Source organism: Sycon ciliatum, chromosome 1, assembly GCF_964019385.1.
Source record: "Sycon ciliatum chromosome 1, ocSycCili1.1, whole genome shotgun sequence".
Taxonomy (NCBI): domain Eukaryota; kingdom Metazoa; phylum Porifera; class Calcarea; order Leucosolenida; family Sycettidae; genus Sycon; species Sycon ciliatum.
The window spans coordinates 46,521,687-46,539,676 of record NC_088643.1 but is presented as its reverse complement, the minus strand read 5'-3'; the positions used below and the strand labels follow the sequence as shown (position 1 = coordinate 46,539,676).

Genomic DNA, 17,990 nt, shown 5'->3' with positions numbered 1-17,990 from the left:
TACAAGCAATTGGAAAACCTCTGCAGCATGAAACCAGGGTACTAAGTACATTGGTACAGCTGTGCTCGTAAGCAGAACAGAAAACACTCGCTTGAGGACAGCACAATCAGCTTGCCTTGAGAGGATTCAGACGGCATGTGACGATCCGTTCAAACTGCATGCTCTGCAGAAACGACCAACCTGTGCACGAGAGAGAGAGAGAGAGAGAGAGAGAGAGAGAGAGAGAGAGAGAGAGAGAGAGAGAGAGAGAGACACACACACACACACACACACACACACACACACACACACACACACACAGGGAGGGGGGATGAGATGCAGACAAATCTTTTCTATGGCATTGCAGGACATAACAAACATAATTATACAAGTGATTATATGACTACTAGTATACACCGTCATGTATTTACATGGATTGCCGGGATCCAGGGGATTCAGGGGGCTATCCGTAGGCCTAGCTACCTGTGCAACCAGACATCGACCAAACGCCCAAAGCACAGTGCCCACGGACAAGTACAACGATTTCCAAAATTGAGTCTTCCCGGGTTTATTAGGCAAAGTTCTCCGAATTTCGACTTGTAGGATAAAGGCTTCTCTTCAGGATTTCCAGGGATCAGATGACAACAGATATAGCAATAGACACTTACCATCGTCCATACCCAGCAGGGCTTTATGTCGATAAATAAAAATATATAGAATTGCCTGGAGCGGAAAAGAGAACAGAGTGAGAGCACAGACCCAATACACATAGCATCACATACCAGCCAAGCCATTGCACATACATACATACATACATACATACATACATACATACATACATACATGCACACTTGTGCCGGCAAACTTCATGTCAGCAGCACTCATACCCTGGAGACAACTAATATAGCGTTACAATGTAGTATGGTGTAAACAACTGCTACTGACCTGCACTACACTAAACAACTGCTACTGACCTGCACTACACTGAACAACTGCTACTGACCTGCACTACACTGAACAACTGCTACTGACCTGCACTACACTGAACAACTGCTACTGACCTGCACTACACTGAAGAACACGGAGTGAGCGTTGACGTCTGGTATTGACCGTGCTGAGCTGTCACACAAATGAATATACCTGACACACAGGATCACGGAAACATTGAAGAGACAAGTTGAATAGTAATAAACACTGGATGATTGTGAATAGTAATAAACACTGGATGATTGTGAAGAGTAATAAATACTGGATGATTGTGAATAGTATCAGTACTGTTAGGTAAGTAACAAAACATCACCCCCAGCACATAGGGATCAATACAAGGAGAGAGAGAGAGAGAGAGAGAGAGAGAGAGAGAGAGAGAGAGAGAGGGAGAGGGAGAGAGAGAGAGAGAGACAGAGAGACAGAGGCATACACACACAGGGAGAAAGAGACGCTGAGACACACACACACACAAACACACTTACTTGAGAACCCATTCTGACATCAGGTCGAGGCAAAGCGTGACCGTACTGAGCACAGAATGCAACACAGAACACAACAAGAGCACACAGACAGTTACACGACACCCCCAGGCCAGCAGGCCAGGCGAGAAAGAACACAACACACACAGACAAGGATCTTGCACTCCAGCTAACTTACTGCATACACTGCAGACATGGAGTGCTCTTACACACTACAGTGTACTAGTACTAGTACCGTACAGATCACATTGCTCAGTGTACTTGTATAGTAGTGTACAGATCACATTGATCACATTGCTCAGTGTACTTGTACTAGTACCGTACAGATCACATTGATCACATTGCTCAGTGTACTTGTACTAGTACAGATCACATTGCTCACACCGCATAGCCTCACCTCAGCGGGATGTACTTTGCTCTTGCCACAAAGCTACTCATGTACGCCGCCGCTGCCTGTCTCGTTACAGCACCGCCATTGACATCTTCCACCTTGCTCCAGAGTAGATGCAGGAAGCCCTCGGTAAAACTCTGCAGGACAAGGACAGCACACACACACATTCAGTACAAGAGATCATGGCAGACATGGCAAACTCATCCCCTGAAAGACATCTCCGGCCCTGCAACTGTACGGAAGACAGCGAAGTAACACCCTGCTACTGTGTACTGAACTCCAAAGCCATGCCACAAGATCCTGTAGAGCTTCAAACCACTTCTCGCATACGGCTATCAATACAGTAGCAGCCCGGTTCTGAGCTGCAGCACTCACCTGGTGTGCCGAACAAATATAGAAGATCAGAAACTGAACATGTGATGTGCCATGGGTCATCAGCAAAACTTTCTGGAAAACCTACACAAACACAAAGAAGCAGAGAAGAACATGGGCAAATTGACAGTTTGCAGACATGTTTTTGGCACAGCAGATACAGGCACACCTCTTAAAGTACACTTTTGGAACGCGTCGAGCAGCCCAACGTGATAACTTCTAACACAAGTCAAAGTAAAACACACTGCAAAGTGCAAACGAAGGATGGGCACATAGCAGGGTAACAATGGTCTCACGGGAATGACACACTGCAAAGTGCAACGAAGGATGGCCACATAGCAGGGTAACAATGGTCTCATGGGAATGACACACTGCAAAGTGCAAACGAAGGATGGCCACATAGCAGGGTAACAATGGTCTCACGGGAATGGCCTTCAGGTTTCACCCACCTTGCACAACGCTTGAAAGACAGCTGTTGCCCCATCCAAGTGGAACTCTGCAAGGAAACGGGATGCAACAGCAAATATCAGACACAGACAGAGGTTTCACCAACATGACGAGATAAAACAATAGGGAACAAGAAACACCTGCACTCAAACATATTCAGTTTGGTGGATACTGGATAGCATACATCAGGACCCCTCTCACACACACACACACACACACACACACACACACACACACACACACACACACACACACACACACACACACGTACACCCACGTACACGCATATCCACACAACAATACTCACCTCCACTGGCATGGTGACTGTGCTTTCGGATGAAGTTCACCATGTGCATCATGCATATGTCCAGTTTTTGCGCTGGAACATTTGCCATGGGAGCACACGCTGCATTCTCTGCAGAAGCAGTAGCAGCAGCAGAAGAGGCATCGTCTGCTGTGTCCTGAACACATAAGCAAACAAATACAATGTGTACAGGACAAATACAATGTGTACAGGCATGAGTGAAGCTCTAGATAGGGTGCTGAAAATGACCTGGTAGGCGTTCAAAGGCATTCAAACGCAATTGTTGTTGTCGTTGTCGCTGTAGTTGTTGTTGTCGTCGTTGCTGCAATAGTAGTTGTTACTGCTGCTGCTGGTGTAGTGCATGCAGTAAAATTCATACTATGCTTACCATTTCCAGCTGAAACACTGTCGTGGCACTTTCGTCTGGCTGTTTTAATTCCTCTTCAAGGTCCTCCTTTGATACATCAAGCTATCAGCAACAACACAGGGGGCACAGAAGTAAATGGTACCAGAAACAGTGTCAGAATCAAGCGATAAGAAAGAGTGAGCTGAAAATACAACGCAACATTTCAGATTCTACAAGAGACAACAAGAGTCACGGCTATACTACACACATTCTTCATGGGGGGGGGGGGGGGGGGGGGGGATGTTTCGAACAAGCTGCTTGAAGTCCTACACCACCAATATACATTGAAGCTGCTTGAAGTCCTACACCACCAATATACATTGAAGCTGCTAGAAGTCCTACACCACCAATATACATTGAAGCTGCTTGAAGTCCTACACCACCAATATACATTGAAGCTGCTTGAAGTCCTACACCACCAATATACATTGAAGCTGCTAGAAGTCCTACACCACCAATATACATTGAAGCTGCTTGAAGTCCTACACCACCAATATACATTGAAGCTGCTTGAAGTCCTACACCACCAATATACATTGAAGCTGCTTGAAGTCCTACACCACCAATACACATTGAAGCTGCTTGAAGTCCTACACCACCAATATACATTGAAGCTGCTTGAAGTCCTACACCACCAATATACATTGAAGCTGCTTGAAGTCCTACACCACCAATATACATTGAAGCTGCTTGAAGTCCTACACCACCAATATACATTGAAGCTGCTTGAAGTCCTACACCACCAATATACATTGGCCTCAAGCCTACATCAACTCAGAGGGTAGGCTTCAAAGCCATAATTAAATAGTTCGAGCAAATAATCAAAAAGCCCAGCAAGGCCATAGCAAAGAACATACCGTACTCACTGGATCAGAAGGCGGCGGGCTTCTATTTTCCCAATGGCAATTTTGAGGAGGCTTCTATTCGAGAGGGGCTTTTATTGTTTCAATGCATAACGGTAGTCCAATCAAATCCCTAATGTTCAAAGCAATTCTGCCTCCGGTTAGTTCACACGCACTGTGTCGGCCTGGATAGGTACCGTATCACATGCATGCACATGCAAGACAAGTGATCATGAGCTGATCCATGATGCAACAGACGTGCTAACAAGTAGTAACAACATATACTTCTTACATCCACTTTCATCAGATGGTCAACCAAGATCTCCACAATGTCACCCATCAATACAGGGAAGAAGTCGATCAGCCGCAGGCAATTCCGTACAAAGTGCTCCTAACAAACCACACAACACAGCGAACAGAAAGGAAGACTATAATGGAACCTTTTTTTTGCAGCCAAGTGTTTCCATACGAAATTAAGGTGACAGCTCATCAGAGAAGCAGAGGAGGATAAAGTCATCTCGATGTGTATAATGTATCAGTACACAACGAAAGACTATTCATCGGCAAGAACAAGACTTAGTTTTATGTACAGACAGGTTAGAGTCACAACTTCGGACTTTCAAGGGATCTCCTGATCATTGCTGATCATGATGCTAGAACAAGATGATGTCCGTGGTGCAGGGTGGGCATTAAAGCCCACACCGTGTGCAGTCGTGTGCATCATCTTACCTGTATCACCGGCGAGCGTCCTTTATACGGGCACACAGTGACCAGGTGCTGCTTAACACAGTGTAGACCACTGCAGGACAACAGTACAGGCAGCATTGGACAACAGTACAGGTAGCATTGGACAACAGTACAGGTAGCATTGGACAACAGTACAGGTAGCATTGGACAACAGTACAGGTAGCATTGGACAACAGTACAGGTAGCATTGGACAACAGTACAGGTAGCATTGGACAACAGTACAGGTAGCACTGGACAACAGTACAGGTAGCATTGGACAACAGTACAGGTAGCATTGGACAACAGTACAGGTAGCACTGGACAACAGTACAGGTAGCACTGGACAACAGTACAGGTAGCACTGGACAACAGTACAGGTAGCATTGGACAACAGTACAGGTAGCATTGGACAACAGTACAGGTGGCATTGGACAACAGTACAGGTAGCATTGGACAACAGTACAGGTAGCACTGGACAACAGTACAGGTAGCACTGGACAACAGTACAGGTAGCGCTGGACAACAGTACAGGTAGCGCTGGACAACAGTACAGGTAGCATTGGACAACAGTACAGGTGGCATTGAGCAACAGCCACAATAAATACACAAAGCCATTGAGCAACAGCCACCAATAAACGCACAATGCCATCGAGCTACAGGCAACAACAAACATACAGTACAGGGATGAATTTATTGTCATAATTTTGCATAGCAGTTTCTGCTATACAAAATCACAATTGTGTAGCAGCCTTTGATTTTGGTGAGCATTGTTCTTTGAAGGTTGGGTGTTTACCACAATGTCCTTCTTGAGAATGATGCCTGAAAGCGCATTTGCAAAAAAAGACTGAATCATACATGTGCACGCAGATTGAGAGTGCCTGCACCACATACACTGCACTGTATGCATGTTACTTGACAGTAAAGGCTAGGCATAGACAGTTTGTATGTATCGCAGTTTTCTGCGAGTCACGATGACTTTTGAGTAGCAGTAGATCGATTTTGCATCGCAAACTGCGATGCGATACAGGATAAATTCATGCCTGCAGTACCATCAAGTAAAACAGCTACCGAGATACACAACACTGTCCAGCCACAGCCACCAGCAGAATATCATGTCTTTCTACAAGCAGCTAAAGAGTTTGGACAACCAATCAAACACCACCACGAACAAAGCACCCGGGCAAGAGCAAGGATTTCGAGAGGCGGAGGCTCTCTCTCTGATAGACTTACACAGGTACTAGATCAAGCAAGTGACTCAAGCAACTCATAGAGCGCTCAAATGCAAGTTGATTTTCTAAAACACACAAAGAACATCAACAGCACCGGCAGGTGGGTACTCAGTCTAAGTACAGCATACATGCACGTAATTATATTCATCAGTTACACAAAGTGTCTGAAGTCCTTGCTGCAAATAGTGCACAATACCCTAACAAGGGCAGAGCGTACTACAAAAAGCAGAACAACAGAGACCAAAAAGCTTTCTCGTTACTCCGAGTTTCGTGTTCAAAAACACTCAGCAGTTACATGTGAAAAGCTTGCTGTGTTCTCGCAGTTAGAGCACTCTGAAATTGCCGATTTAAAAATTCTTTCCTATTCACTAGACCTTATTGTGGTCGGTTCGGCCAGTGACCCTGAGCTCCGCTGATGAGACCTAACAAGGTTGAAACAGCTAGCTATCCGCAGATTGAGTCAGCTGCATGTATATACTTTTCGTTGCTACTCAGCACAAAAAGGCCCTCACATGAAATAGCACACATATATACACACACGTGGCAGATTCCAAGTCCAACTTACGCTCTTCCGACCGGTCTTCATCTGAGAACACAAGCGAGCAGGAGACGGAACACACGCATGCATACACCATACGTGTACGCACGCACACACACACACACACACACACACACACACACACACACACACACACACACACACACATTAAGTATGAGAACACATATTCATAAGAACAGGTCGCAGGGTAGTTAGTGGTTAGGGTAGTAGCCCTGTGTGCACACACATACTCAGTTGGACACAGATGCACAAAGCCAGGATTACTGCCCAACCGATTGTCAAGCGGGCATGGAGTGCAGCGCTCTACCTAGCATCATCTAATCCATCTTCATTAGGTGCCGTGCTCAAAACCAACCGTTGACAGTACAACCAAACAGACAGTGCAAGGGCTGGGTCAGTGCTGGCCACTTCAATGGGTCGCATATTGCCAAGCCCAAGCCCGACACTCAACACACCACACTGCAGCGGTAGAGTCATGTGATCAGCAAACCAAACTACTGTACATGCACTACATTGCAGTAACATGCATTAGGAGAATCACAGGGTACAGGACCAAAATGTATGCAGCCCCAGTATAAACACTATTATAAACAGACATGTACATGTATAATTATGTACTTAGTACTTACAGTAGATGAAGAGTTTGACAAGCATGAAGACACATGGGCTGAGATACTGGGCATGGGCAGCAACCAAGTCGTGTAGGTATTCGGAATAGGCAATGACGGCATCTTTCTCCCGATAGGCCCAAGACAATTGCTAAGTATCAGAAAGAAGAGACAAAGGAAGAAAGAACATAGAATTAACACACACAGGTCAAGACAAAGAGAGAGAGAGAGAGAGTCGCCGATCCTGTGAAAGACTGACAGGCTTAACGAAGATTTAAAAAAATACCGGGAGTTATGACTTGAAATTTCCATAGCATCGATCGAATAGAATACAATGGTAGAACACAAGCGGTCAGTCACATGACCTTTGTGAGTGCGTTCACCCCGAATGGCCTGATAGACCATAGCTTCAATTGAAGTGCATGTACCTGTTCAAGCTTGATGAAGGTACCAGCACTAAGCATCGGGAGACACACAAGCTATGATTATTTCTTCTAGCCCTGGTTCTATGTATTTCCTCTCATACACACACACACACACACACACACACGCAGACACACACACACACACACACACACACACACACACACACACATGCACACACACACACACACATACACACACACACACACACACACACACACACACACAGACATACACACACACACATACACACACACACACCTTGACCTTGATCTTGCCCATTGCGTACGCAATGATAGTGAATGTCGGAAAGTTCAAGTGAGAACACGAGCGCAGAACTTGGCATGTCGTTTCAGGTCTCCTGGTCGACGAAATGGGCGTCCACAGACACAGAGAAGAGGATCAGGAGCGGGCTGTGGTGGTGGAGTGCTACTCGCAACTCGTCTCCAGCCGGGACGATCTTGGCAACTCTCAAGCCAGGTGGTCACGCCGAGGTCCGCCAGGTCAGTTGACACCACATCTCGCCACCTCTTCTTCGGGCCGTGACGAGGACGGGGGGGGGGGGGGGGGGGCAGGCAGCTCGCCGAACAACAATTGCTTCGGTGCGCGGGAGTCGTCCATCCTGCCGACATGACCCAGCCAACGAAGACGGTGGCGACGAATGATGCTGGTGATGTTAGGGTCAACACCGAATGAAGCCGCTAATGTGGCCGTTGTGATCCGATCATCCCACTGTTGACGACGGCCGATACCCACGATGGACCGAACACACTGATGGTGAAACATGTTTAGCTTCTGGAGGTGGCCTGCCTTCGTGGTCCACGTCTCCGCACACACACACACACACACACACACACACACACACACACACACACACACACACACACACACACACACACACCTTTGACGCCCATCGCCGGAGGCGATGATAGCAATGCTACGGCAGAAGCCATAGCAACTTGTGCTGGGATTGCACCATTCAACAGCTTGCAAGGCTGAAGAATTGACCGTCACTATTCAGCCTGGTCTACACCATACAGCTATTTGAAGTGACTTTTTCTGGCCAGTGAATCCCTATTTTTGGTCTTTTTTTCATCATCTTTTTTTTTCTTCCCGCGCACACATCACACCACATACTCCGGCATGCACTGGCTGTTGGTAACCACCCAGGAGAATGAAAGAAAAGTCAGGAAGAGTCTGAGAAAGAGACACACACACACACACACACACACACACACACATGCACACACACGCTCGTTTGTAAGTCCCATGGCGTCTACTCACCAGAGTTGCGCCGACCAGCTTGTCACAGTTCTGTCCAACCTTGGAGATGCAACAGCGGAGACCGTTTAGCCAGCGCTGCAGCTGCACGCTCTACACAGCAGAAAGAGACCACAGGTACATGTCACAATATAGCCAATAGGGCTTGAAAGTGCTATGGCACTGCCATGGCAGCAATAATTTCTGGTGAATGAAGCACTAGGATGGCGCTAAACTTCATGTCCGACACTCATGTTGAGCCAGAGCAGCTGCCAGGAAGCCCCTCCATGGCTTGGGCGAAAAAGAACAAGCTTCAGAATCGCTCCAAGTGCTGGTGAAGACAAATCTGTGACATTTCGTATACTTTTCAATGCGTGACCTGTTCACCACAATCTCGGGGTGAGCGCCGCTGGCGGGCACGGCATGGCACGGCATCCTTGAAATAGCTCTATAGAAACTAGGGTATATGGGTACTGAGAAATTAATTTAGTGCAGCAATAGCTGCACAAACACAATACTATAGGCATGGTTAGCATGTTACCGTTCACGCTAACTCCGACCGTCGGCGTGTACCGTTTTTTGTGTGTTTTCAAGACGTGGTTAGCAGGTCGGCTTCTGACGCAACGATCGACTTGTGACGTAACCCTAGTTGGAATCTTACCGTTTTGTTCTCCCGCTAAACAGAGCTTTCTATCGTCGAAACGGTACCAAACCGACGGTATTTTGGGTGTTGGGTACGAGTACCGTTGGACTTAGCGTGAACGATAAAATGCTAACCATGTCTACTGTGGTATCTCTTGGGCTGTATGAGCGCCGTACATTGCTATGCTACAGAGAACATGTCCTTGGAAACACAAACATGGGATGGGCTGCAGAAACATGTACACGTTCCAGTACACTGCAATCCCCTTTCCCAAACAAGAACTGCATGTAGAGACATGTCATCACTTACATCGACTTCTTGAGCGCATAGTTTGCTCACTATCACATCGTACTCGGAAGAGTCACCCTGTATACAGTAGAACAATAAAATAGCACAAGAACAAACTTCTATGATTGACACAGAGTCTCTAGCAACAGGCGATTCTAATTCGTGTGCGTACGTCAGCTTTTTTTCGAAGGGCATCGCCGATGATTTTTCCAGCAATCAAAGGTCCAGATACTTGTCCTGCGGACGATCGCTTTTTTCTATGGCTACTCATGACACCTCAGCAACTCACTCGATCCACAACATTGTGGCAGAGATGTGAATAGAACTCGTCTTTCGTCTCGACTGGGATTATGGCTGCGAACAGCTCAATACTGGGAAAGCAAGTCCTAGCCTAGTCTCTGACAACAAAACACAAACTGTTGAGTTACATTTTCCACCACGTCGATCTAGTTGAGAACTTTGAAGTAATCATCAATAAACAAACTGCATGCATATCTAGCTACTCATCAACCGAATCATGCCATGGCCATGCGCCACCCACGTCCACTTGAAATAGATGAAGTCCCACACAAAAAAACACTCGACTGTGGAAAACTGCACACAGCTATAAGAGGACTTTCCAATGAGTCATACCATGCGGCCTATGAGGATTCGGGCCAAAGATCATCGAGTTCACCACCGATCACCGGACTTGAAACGGAGCTTGGGTGGCAAAAAAAGAAGACAGCACTGGAAGGAAACAGTGTTTTTCGAAAGCAGTTCCATTTTGCATACTGTAGTTTGAGAATACCAAAGGGCTGCTCGCGATCGGATGTTCCCACACCTGGATCGTCTTTGAGTTGTTATCGTTTTCCCTACGATGGAGAACGACGGAACCAGTGGATGACGGACACACGACTCGAGAACTTCGCTCCTTATGCAAATACTTCGAAGTACACAAATATTGTTCCATCACTTCGTTGGCGAAGAGAAAAGTCATGATCATCCCCTGTCACCCCAGTACGTATCGAACTAACTAACCAACTTGTTCAGCTCATTTGTGGCAGCACCAGTAAAGGTGGAAACACGAAGATGATTCCGAACACTATCAACTTACTTGGTTTGTCGGGGTGCAAGGTATAGCTGGAGTTTGATGATTGATAGTGCTGATGCTGATGGTAATGACTAATGTACCCAGCTCTATGCACGTACCTCTACATGACTGGTGGTGCTAGCTATTCTAGTACTGGCCCTGGGTGCAACTCATCATCTCTTCCATGCCAGTGTGTATGCCTCATGTTCTGCACAACGTGTATTTCCTTTGTCATGGATAAATACTCTGATCGACCTACTTGCGCAATCTTCTTCTGCTTCCCACTTGGTTGCTGCGCTGTGCAGTTCTTCATCTGCTGCGGCACATACTAGTATACCTCATCTTCTGTCTTTCTGGACAATTAGGTACATGTATTCAGCTTCTTGATCTTCTTGTGGTGAGGATCATCTTGATCTTACTTCTTGTGTAACTCTTGCAAAGGCAGTAATGGAGGACACTCTACCGGTAATCAGCAACTGCTTATGGAGAATGCCAGGTCGAGGGACAACCAGGAAAAAACAATTGCTGTATTGGATGTGCATTCATCAGCGTGTTTTAAGATCAGGACAACTAAGTTCGCCACTACACCAACTTTTTGGCTACATAGGAGCAATGAAGATGATGGCCGTGTTTGACTTTGTCAGCTTTCGTGCTACCAGCCACCGCATGTCAACATTGTCATACTCGTACTGATAAGGAAGAAAAACCCACACACACACACACACGCACACACACACACACACACACACACACACACACACACACACACACACACACACACACATGGATACACTGACAGGCATGCAAAGCAAGAGAGACAGAGAGAGTCAGGCAGCGAAAGAGAAGTGAGACTACTTGTAGGTTATGGGCACGGTGCTCCAATTATTTCTGCCCAGCTGAAGTAAAATCCATGTATACTATTTTCGTGTAGTGTTCATTGACGGTGCCAGCCACTGGTGAGTGACCCTGTGGTGTAGGTGTTGACATTCAGCACACATCACATTTCAGTCTCCAATGTAAATTCAGTCAAAACAACACTGCACTGCAGCAACATGGGAGCATGCTTCTCCCAGGCCCACCATGCAAGTGCAGTGTGCGCCAAGAACAATTCCAGGTAATTCAGCAGCTACCCAAGGATGGACAAGTTCGGCAAAAACACTCCGCGAGTGCCTGACGTTTGCCAACGAATTTTGTTGACAGTTGTTGTTTCTTCCTTCGATTGGGCAAGACACGATAATGTGCCAACCCAGCCAGCAATGAGACACATGCATTTGTATCCATCAGGGCTATTGTAAGACTTTAGAGAGTCCTTTGCATATGTGCTGGGGACATTCACTAAATATTTAGAGAGGCCTGGATACCCAACGCAGGGGGATTGGCTGAAAGGTCTTCGTCCATAGGTAAATATGGGTAAATATGGATCAATGCACTGGGCCCACGGATTCTGTCAATCTTCTCGCGGCAACGCCTCTTCAAGGCTGGAATAAACAGTAGAGTAACTGCGGCTAGTAATCCTCGCGACTTACCGAAACTATTCACCACATCAAAGAAAAGCAAAAGTGCTTCACCACTGCGACGGCCTGCAACATCATTTTCCACCGTACACCGAACAACACATTTGATTCTCTTTTTGCCACCCAAGCACATTTTACCGTAGGACACGGACTTGTCTTATGGGTGATCTTTGGGTGGACACCGGGAAGGCGCCAAAAAGGTGATGTAATGGAAAGTCCTCTATAAAAAAAGTTTTGTAGCTAGCTCAGCGCCACTAGTCTAGCGACTGTCGCCATGGCTATCGCAACATGCAGGCTGCACCTCCAGCCCCAGGCCAGGGCCATGACCGCCCGGCCCTGTAGGCCTGTAGGCCTGCGCCTGCGTGCATTCTGCCTACCTATGTAGGCGCTTGGCAGAATGCACGCAGGACAGACATTAGAGAGGTTCCGCATAACGTAATTACGTTAGTAAAAAACGTAGTCGATCTACGGAAAGTCTTACGTAAACTGCATGCGGATCTGGGTTCCGCCATACGGAGTTTTCAAATCACGTAGCTGCCCTTGGCAACTCCGAACGCGGCAGTGTACGACCAGATCGACCTGGGGAGAGAGTCATAAATTTGTACCCTAATCCACTTACGGACCAGCTACGTTATCAGAGCCCTATCTACGTACTCTCCGTAGACAACTTTCCGTAAGTGCTAGTGGAGTGCAAACTCGCGAATTCACGGGTTTTTCCCACCCACTAACGTAAAGTTGCTCAACTTTACGTAGTGCGGAACCTCTCTATTTACGAAACTTCGGTACGTAAGGCCACCCTTTGTTATATACGTTAATTCATTGTTTAACGTCCTTTTTTTCGCGAAAAGGTACGCGGGAGGGCGGAAAAAAAACAAAAGCCCATTCCAAAAACTGGAAACCCCAATCAAACATTTTGACCAGTAAAGCATGTGATATATACAATACTAGCAGCACCCCAGGCCAGCGTTGCCTGGCCGAATGTGGCATGCGGGTGAAGCAAGTACATGAACAGCACACTTGCTCAGCACGTGGTGGTGGCCAGACCGCTGAAGTCCTGGTGAGGAAGGTTCTTCATGGTTGGAAGGAGAAGGAGGGACGTCTGTTACGCCTTCGGGAGGCTGGTCAGGGTTGTCCATCACCTGGTGGCGGATGAAGCGGCTCAAAAAATTCATAAACTTACGAACAAAAGTGCGATGCGCTCTTCACTGCAGATCAGATGCAGAGTGCAGTCAGTGCAAATCTTTTGTATCCTTTTGTTGCAGATGTTTCTGTTTGCAGAGAACGGTTCACGTGGTCCGCAGCGCTTGTGCGGCTGCTAGTGCTACCTAGGCCTAGGCTAGGTGGCTACATGATTCGCACGCTTCGCGTGCTCTGTGCTTCTGCGCGCGGCTGCTACTGCTACTCGTACTGATCGTGTCTGCTAGTATAAGCGCTACCACCTACACTGTTCGCACGCTTCGCGTGCTCGGTGCTTCTGTGGCTGCTTCCGCTAGCTACACGATTCGCACCCTTCGCGTGCTCAGTGCTTCTGCGGCCGCTAGCTACACTGTGCTACACTGTTCGCACGCTTCGCGTGCTCAGGGCAGCGCTGCTCCGCAGCGCTTCAGCGTGACATACACACACACGTCACAGGTGCCTCTTCTTTATAAGGAGCGTGACACACACACACACAGACACACGTCACAGGTGCCTCTTCTTTATAAGTAAAGATTTCTGGGTCTAACGGCACTTGCAGGCATAGAACAACACTCTTTGATGGTAGATCTACATTGGAGCACATGCCTGATGAATCCAACAAAATTGAAGATTCCGCAAGGACTGCTTGCAGTCTGATGTGGAATCTGAGTTACACGAGGAGTGGAGGCAGAGAATGTGACAGTGTGTTTGGCCTAATTCGCTCCTAAAACCATAGCAATTCAAAGAAAACTTTCAAACTCCGCCACCATATTACTCCCGAACTCCAGACCTTCTTTGGCCTTTTTCTTTGCTCCACATGGTGGACGTTTCTTCTTCGATTTATTTTTGAGTTATTGCAGTTTGTAGTCCGATTTGTGGCGTGCCCCTTTTTTATTTACAACTTCGCATACCGTAATGTCGCGTGCATAAGCCGGATTTGTGCATAAGCCTGTCTCGTGTAGAAGCATGAAATCTGCAACAGCTTTTCGCGTACAAGCCTGTCGCATGCATAAGCCGGGCCAGTACACGAGACGCGCCACGTGTCGCGTGCGTAAGCCGGGCTACTACGCAAGACTGGTGAGCGCGCCTTTTACATGTTCATGTTTGCATGGTACCGTACACTTGCGAAAAAAAAGAAAAAAATCCCGTTGGAAAATGTTGGTTTTGACGTCCAAAAGTCAGCAGTTTGCGCATACAAGCCTGGTTATTGAGTGGTGCTTGTCATATAAGCCTGTCTCGTGTATAAGCCTGTCTTGTGTACAAGCCTGACTCCATCACCGGCTTATAGGCATATAAGCCCCGGCTAATGCACGCGACATTACGGTATTATGGGGCTGTTAAGTGTGACGTCACGGCTCCTTCGATACGCATAGCAACGGAGAGCACTGGGGACAAACTGTTGTATGAGCCCTTTAGACCCGTACACATTCCCGTATGCACACACTTCCGTACGCATATACATACACATCTGCACATCCCTGTACACACATCCATTCATGCACTCCCCGCTGACCTTTGCCCTGCTGACCCTTTGCCTCCCTTACTGCATGCACCGTACCCCTTTTCCCGCTCACCCTGTCACTTACTGCATGCACCCCTTTTCCCGCTCACCCTATTGGCGTATTGCCACTTACTGCATGCACCTCTTTTTCCCTCCATAGCTTTCGTTATATTCTGAAGGCTGCGCTTGCGCAGTGTAGTTCTCGTAGTTAGTTCTCCTAGTTGATTCTCCGAGTAGTTCTCCTAGTTGATTCTCCGAGTAGTACTCCCAGTTGCTCTTACAGTTGGTAGTCCTCCGAGTTGTTTTCTCCTGATAATTGCCCCCGAGTCCTCTGCTTTAGTCCTCTTTATGTTCAGTGAATATAACTGTTACCCTAATCTTCATTCCGTGCTGCCGTGTAAAGAGTGTGATAAGTAGAGTAATAACGTAGAGTACAGTACCCATATATAGACGGCGTGCGTTTGATAACATTGGCGCCCAGCTTTTAGCTCAAAGCCAACCCACGACCCTGAGCTAGCTGCTCTACCGCGATACCGACTGCTCTACCGACTGTACTGCCCGACTAGCTGCCCAGCTGATGAATCTCCCACCGCTCCATTTCCCTGCGTAAGTACCCAAGCTTAAGTTTGTCTATATCGCTTCTTTCTTATTCAGCGGGTGAATTCGTATCGTTCTCTTGTTTGGGGATTGGTGTTCGTTCCTTGGCAGAAAAAAAAAAAAAAAAACGGATTTTATCACTTTCAGCCTTACTACTGTTCTTGTTCTAAGTACCTCTTTGCCTTAATTAAATTAAAGCGTACCTTACCCTTTGTTTTTACGTGGTGTTTCCGGGGTAGTACCTTTCCCCGTGTCCTTTTCAATCTCCCGGTGCAACGTTCCTCAAATTTTCGGTTGCAAATATGACGGCCCAGGGTTCTTGGATTAGTCCCCGCCCTTTCTTTGGCAAAGAAAATGAAGACTTTGAGGCGTTTCTCCTTGACTTTGACATGGCATGCGATGCCAATGGGTGGATCAATAGTACTCCTTTGGCTAGACCAATTCGGCCATCCCCGGTTACCCGAGGGGAGACCACTGCAGATGGGCCACCTGAGTTATTTTCAACCCCTGATTCTGCTCAGCAGGGTGCAAACCCCTTTCTGAATACCATGTACTCTGTGCCGGACATACCCACCCCGGTTCTCCAGTCGGAAGGGAAAGGGTACAGGCCCACCTCTAGTTGGAAGGGATCTCATGATAGTCCTAGAGGTTTAGGTGTTAGTGGTGGTGATGGTATGGCTAGTGAAGCCGAGTGGCGTGATATGGCTAAAAAGACGCATAGCAAGCTGCTCCTTTTAAAACGTTCTCTTCGAGATAGCGCATCGCGCTTTTTATTGAGCTTATCCTTGGTCGAGACGAATGACTACCATATTCTTCGCCAAGTTTTGATTGAAAGGTACATGCCAGCCGAAGCTCAGTATGTCCGAAGAGCGCAGCTGCGTACTAGACGCCGCCAAAATGGGGAGTCTCTGTCTACCCTGGCAGATGACATCCGCCTTTTGACGGCTAGAGCCTATCCTAGAGCAGGAGAAATGGAACGAGATGACTACGCCATGGAGTCTTTTATCCAGGCGTTGGGGGAGTCACTCCGCATGAGGGTCCGTGATAGTCAGCCTAGGACCATGCATGACGCTCTTCGCCGAGCTCTCTATTTGGAGGCTCACTCTTTTGCGGATGCCTCTGCTAAACATGATGAGTACAGAGTTGCAGTGTCCTCTGTACGAGACGACCGCCGAGGGTCTATTAAAAGCAGTGCCGACAAAGATGAACCGGACACGTTGACCCGTCTCTGTTTGGCAGTAGAGAAATTGGAAACCCGCATATCTAACTCCACCACCACTAACAGTAAAAGTAGCAATAGTGACCACCCAGACCATCAAGGGCAGTCAAAATTTACTAATCGTAAGAATAAGCATGAGGGTACTTATGATAATCCCCCTTCTGGTCGTCCTTATGACTCCAACCCACCCCCGAGCTTTGTCCGGGGCCCCCGTTCATCAATTGATCGTGACCCTCCTCCCCGTAATTTTGACCACGGCTCGTACTATGGGCCGCCCCATCACCCTGAGCAGGATAATTATCATGGGCATCCCCGGGAGTCTTACCAGGGTATGTATGCCGGCCCTCCTCATCAAGGGTATGAACAAGGAGCGTTTTATCCTCCTTCCCGTCCCCAGGAACAAGGAGCGTTTTATCCTCCTTCCCGTCCCCAGGAACAAGGAGCGTTTTATCCTCCTTCCCGTCCCCAGGAACAAGGAGCGTTTTATCCTCCTTCCCGTCCCCAGGCACAAGGAGCGTTTTATCCTCCTTCCCGTCCCCAGGATCAGGGAGCGTTTTACCCTCCTTCCCGTAAGACCCCCCAAGGAGCGTCCCATCCTCCTTCCCGTGGCTATGGACCTCGTAACAATTCCCGTCAGCCCCCACGTAACGGTAGAGATGATAGATATGGTCCCCCACCTCATGGCCCACCCTCTCATAATGTTCGTTTCCGTGACCAGCCTTTAAACTGAGTCACGAGGCGGGTTCTTCTTTTGGTAGAATTAACGATGATAATGTAGAAGTTCCTGCTGATGACAACTCTCTTGTCGACACAACTTTTGTGTCTCTTTGTGATAGTGGTAAAAGTAAATTAAGTAAGGCTGATAGTTGGTTGGAATCCATTCTGCCTTGGGGTGATGCTGATTGTCATTCTGGGGAATGTGGTGTGGGTTCAACTGTTGGGTATGAGATGTTAGCAGACACTTCGC

The 17,990-nt window shown here is 47.5% G+C and overlaps 1 protein-coding gene across 1 annotated transcript in view; it reads right to left on the bottom strand.

Moving 5' to 3' along the window:
• Positions 1-10,436, bottom strand: part of LOC135828966 (RNA polymerase I-specific transcription initiation factor RRN3-like) — a 12,432-nt gene extending 1,996 nt beyond the window's left edge. The window contains exons 1-17 of the mRNA XM_065341407.1: positions 10,117-10,436; positions 9,966-10,022; positions 9,038-9,127; positions 7,352-7,481; positions 6,729-6,749; positions 6,165-6,228; positions 4,937-5,006; positions 4,500-4,598; positions 3,348-3,428; positions 2,963-3,116; positions 2,658-2,704; positions 2,212-2,292; positions 1,843-1,973; positions 1,449-1,493; positions 1,041-1,119; positions 648-702; positions 116-180 (exon numbers count right to left, since the gene is read on the bottom strand). Of these exons, the coding sequence (XP_065197479.1) occupies positions 116-180; positions 648-702; positions 1,041-1,119; positions 1,449-1,493; positions 1,843-1,973; positions 2,212-2,292; positions 2,658-2,704; positions 2,963-3,116; positions 3,348-3,428; positions 4,500-4,598; positions 4,937-5,006; positions 6,165-6,228; positions 6,729-6,749; positions 7,352-7,481; positions 9,038-9,127; positions 9,966-10,022; positions 10,117-10,215 (1,368 nt within the window). The 5' untranslated portion in view covers positions 10,216-10,436. The remainder of the gene's footprint in view (positions 1-115; positions 181-647; positions 703-1,040; positions 1,120-1,448; positions 1,494-1,842; positions 1,974-2,211; positions 2,293-2,657; positions 2,705-2,962; positions 3,117-3,347; positions 3,429-4,499; positions 4,599-4,936; positions 5,007-6,164; positions 6,229-6,728; positions 6,750-7,351; positions 7,482-9,037; positions 9,128-9,965; positions 10,023-10,116) is intronic.
• Positions 10,437-17,990: the final 7,554 nt, after the last annotated feature.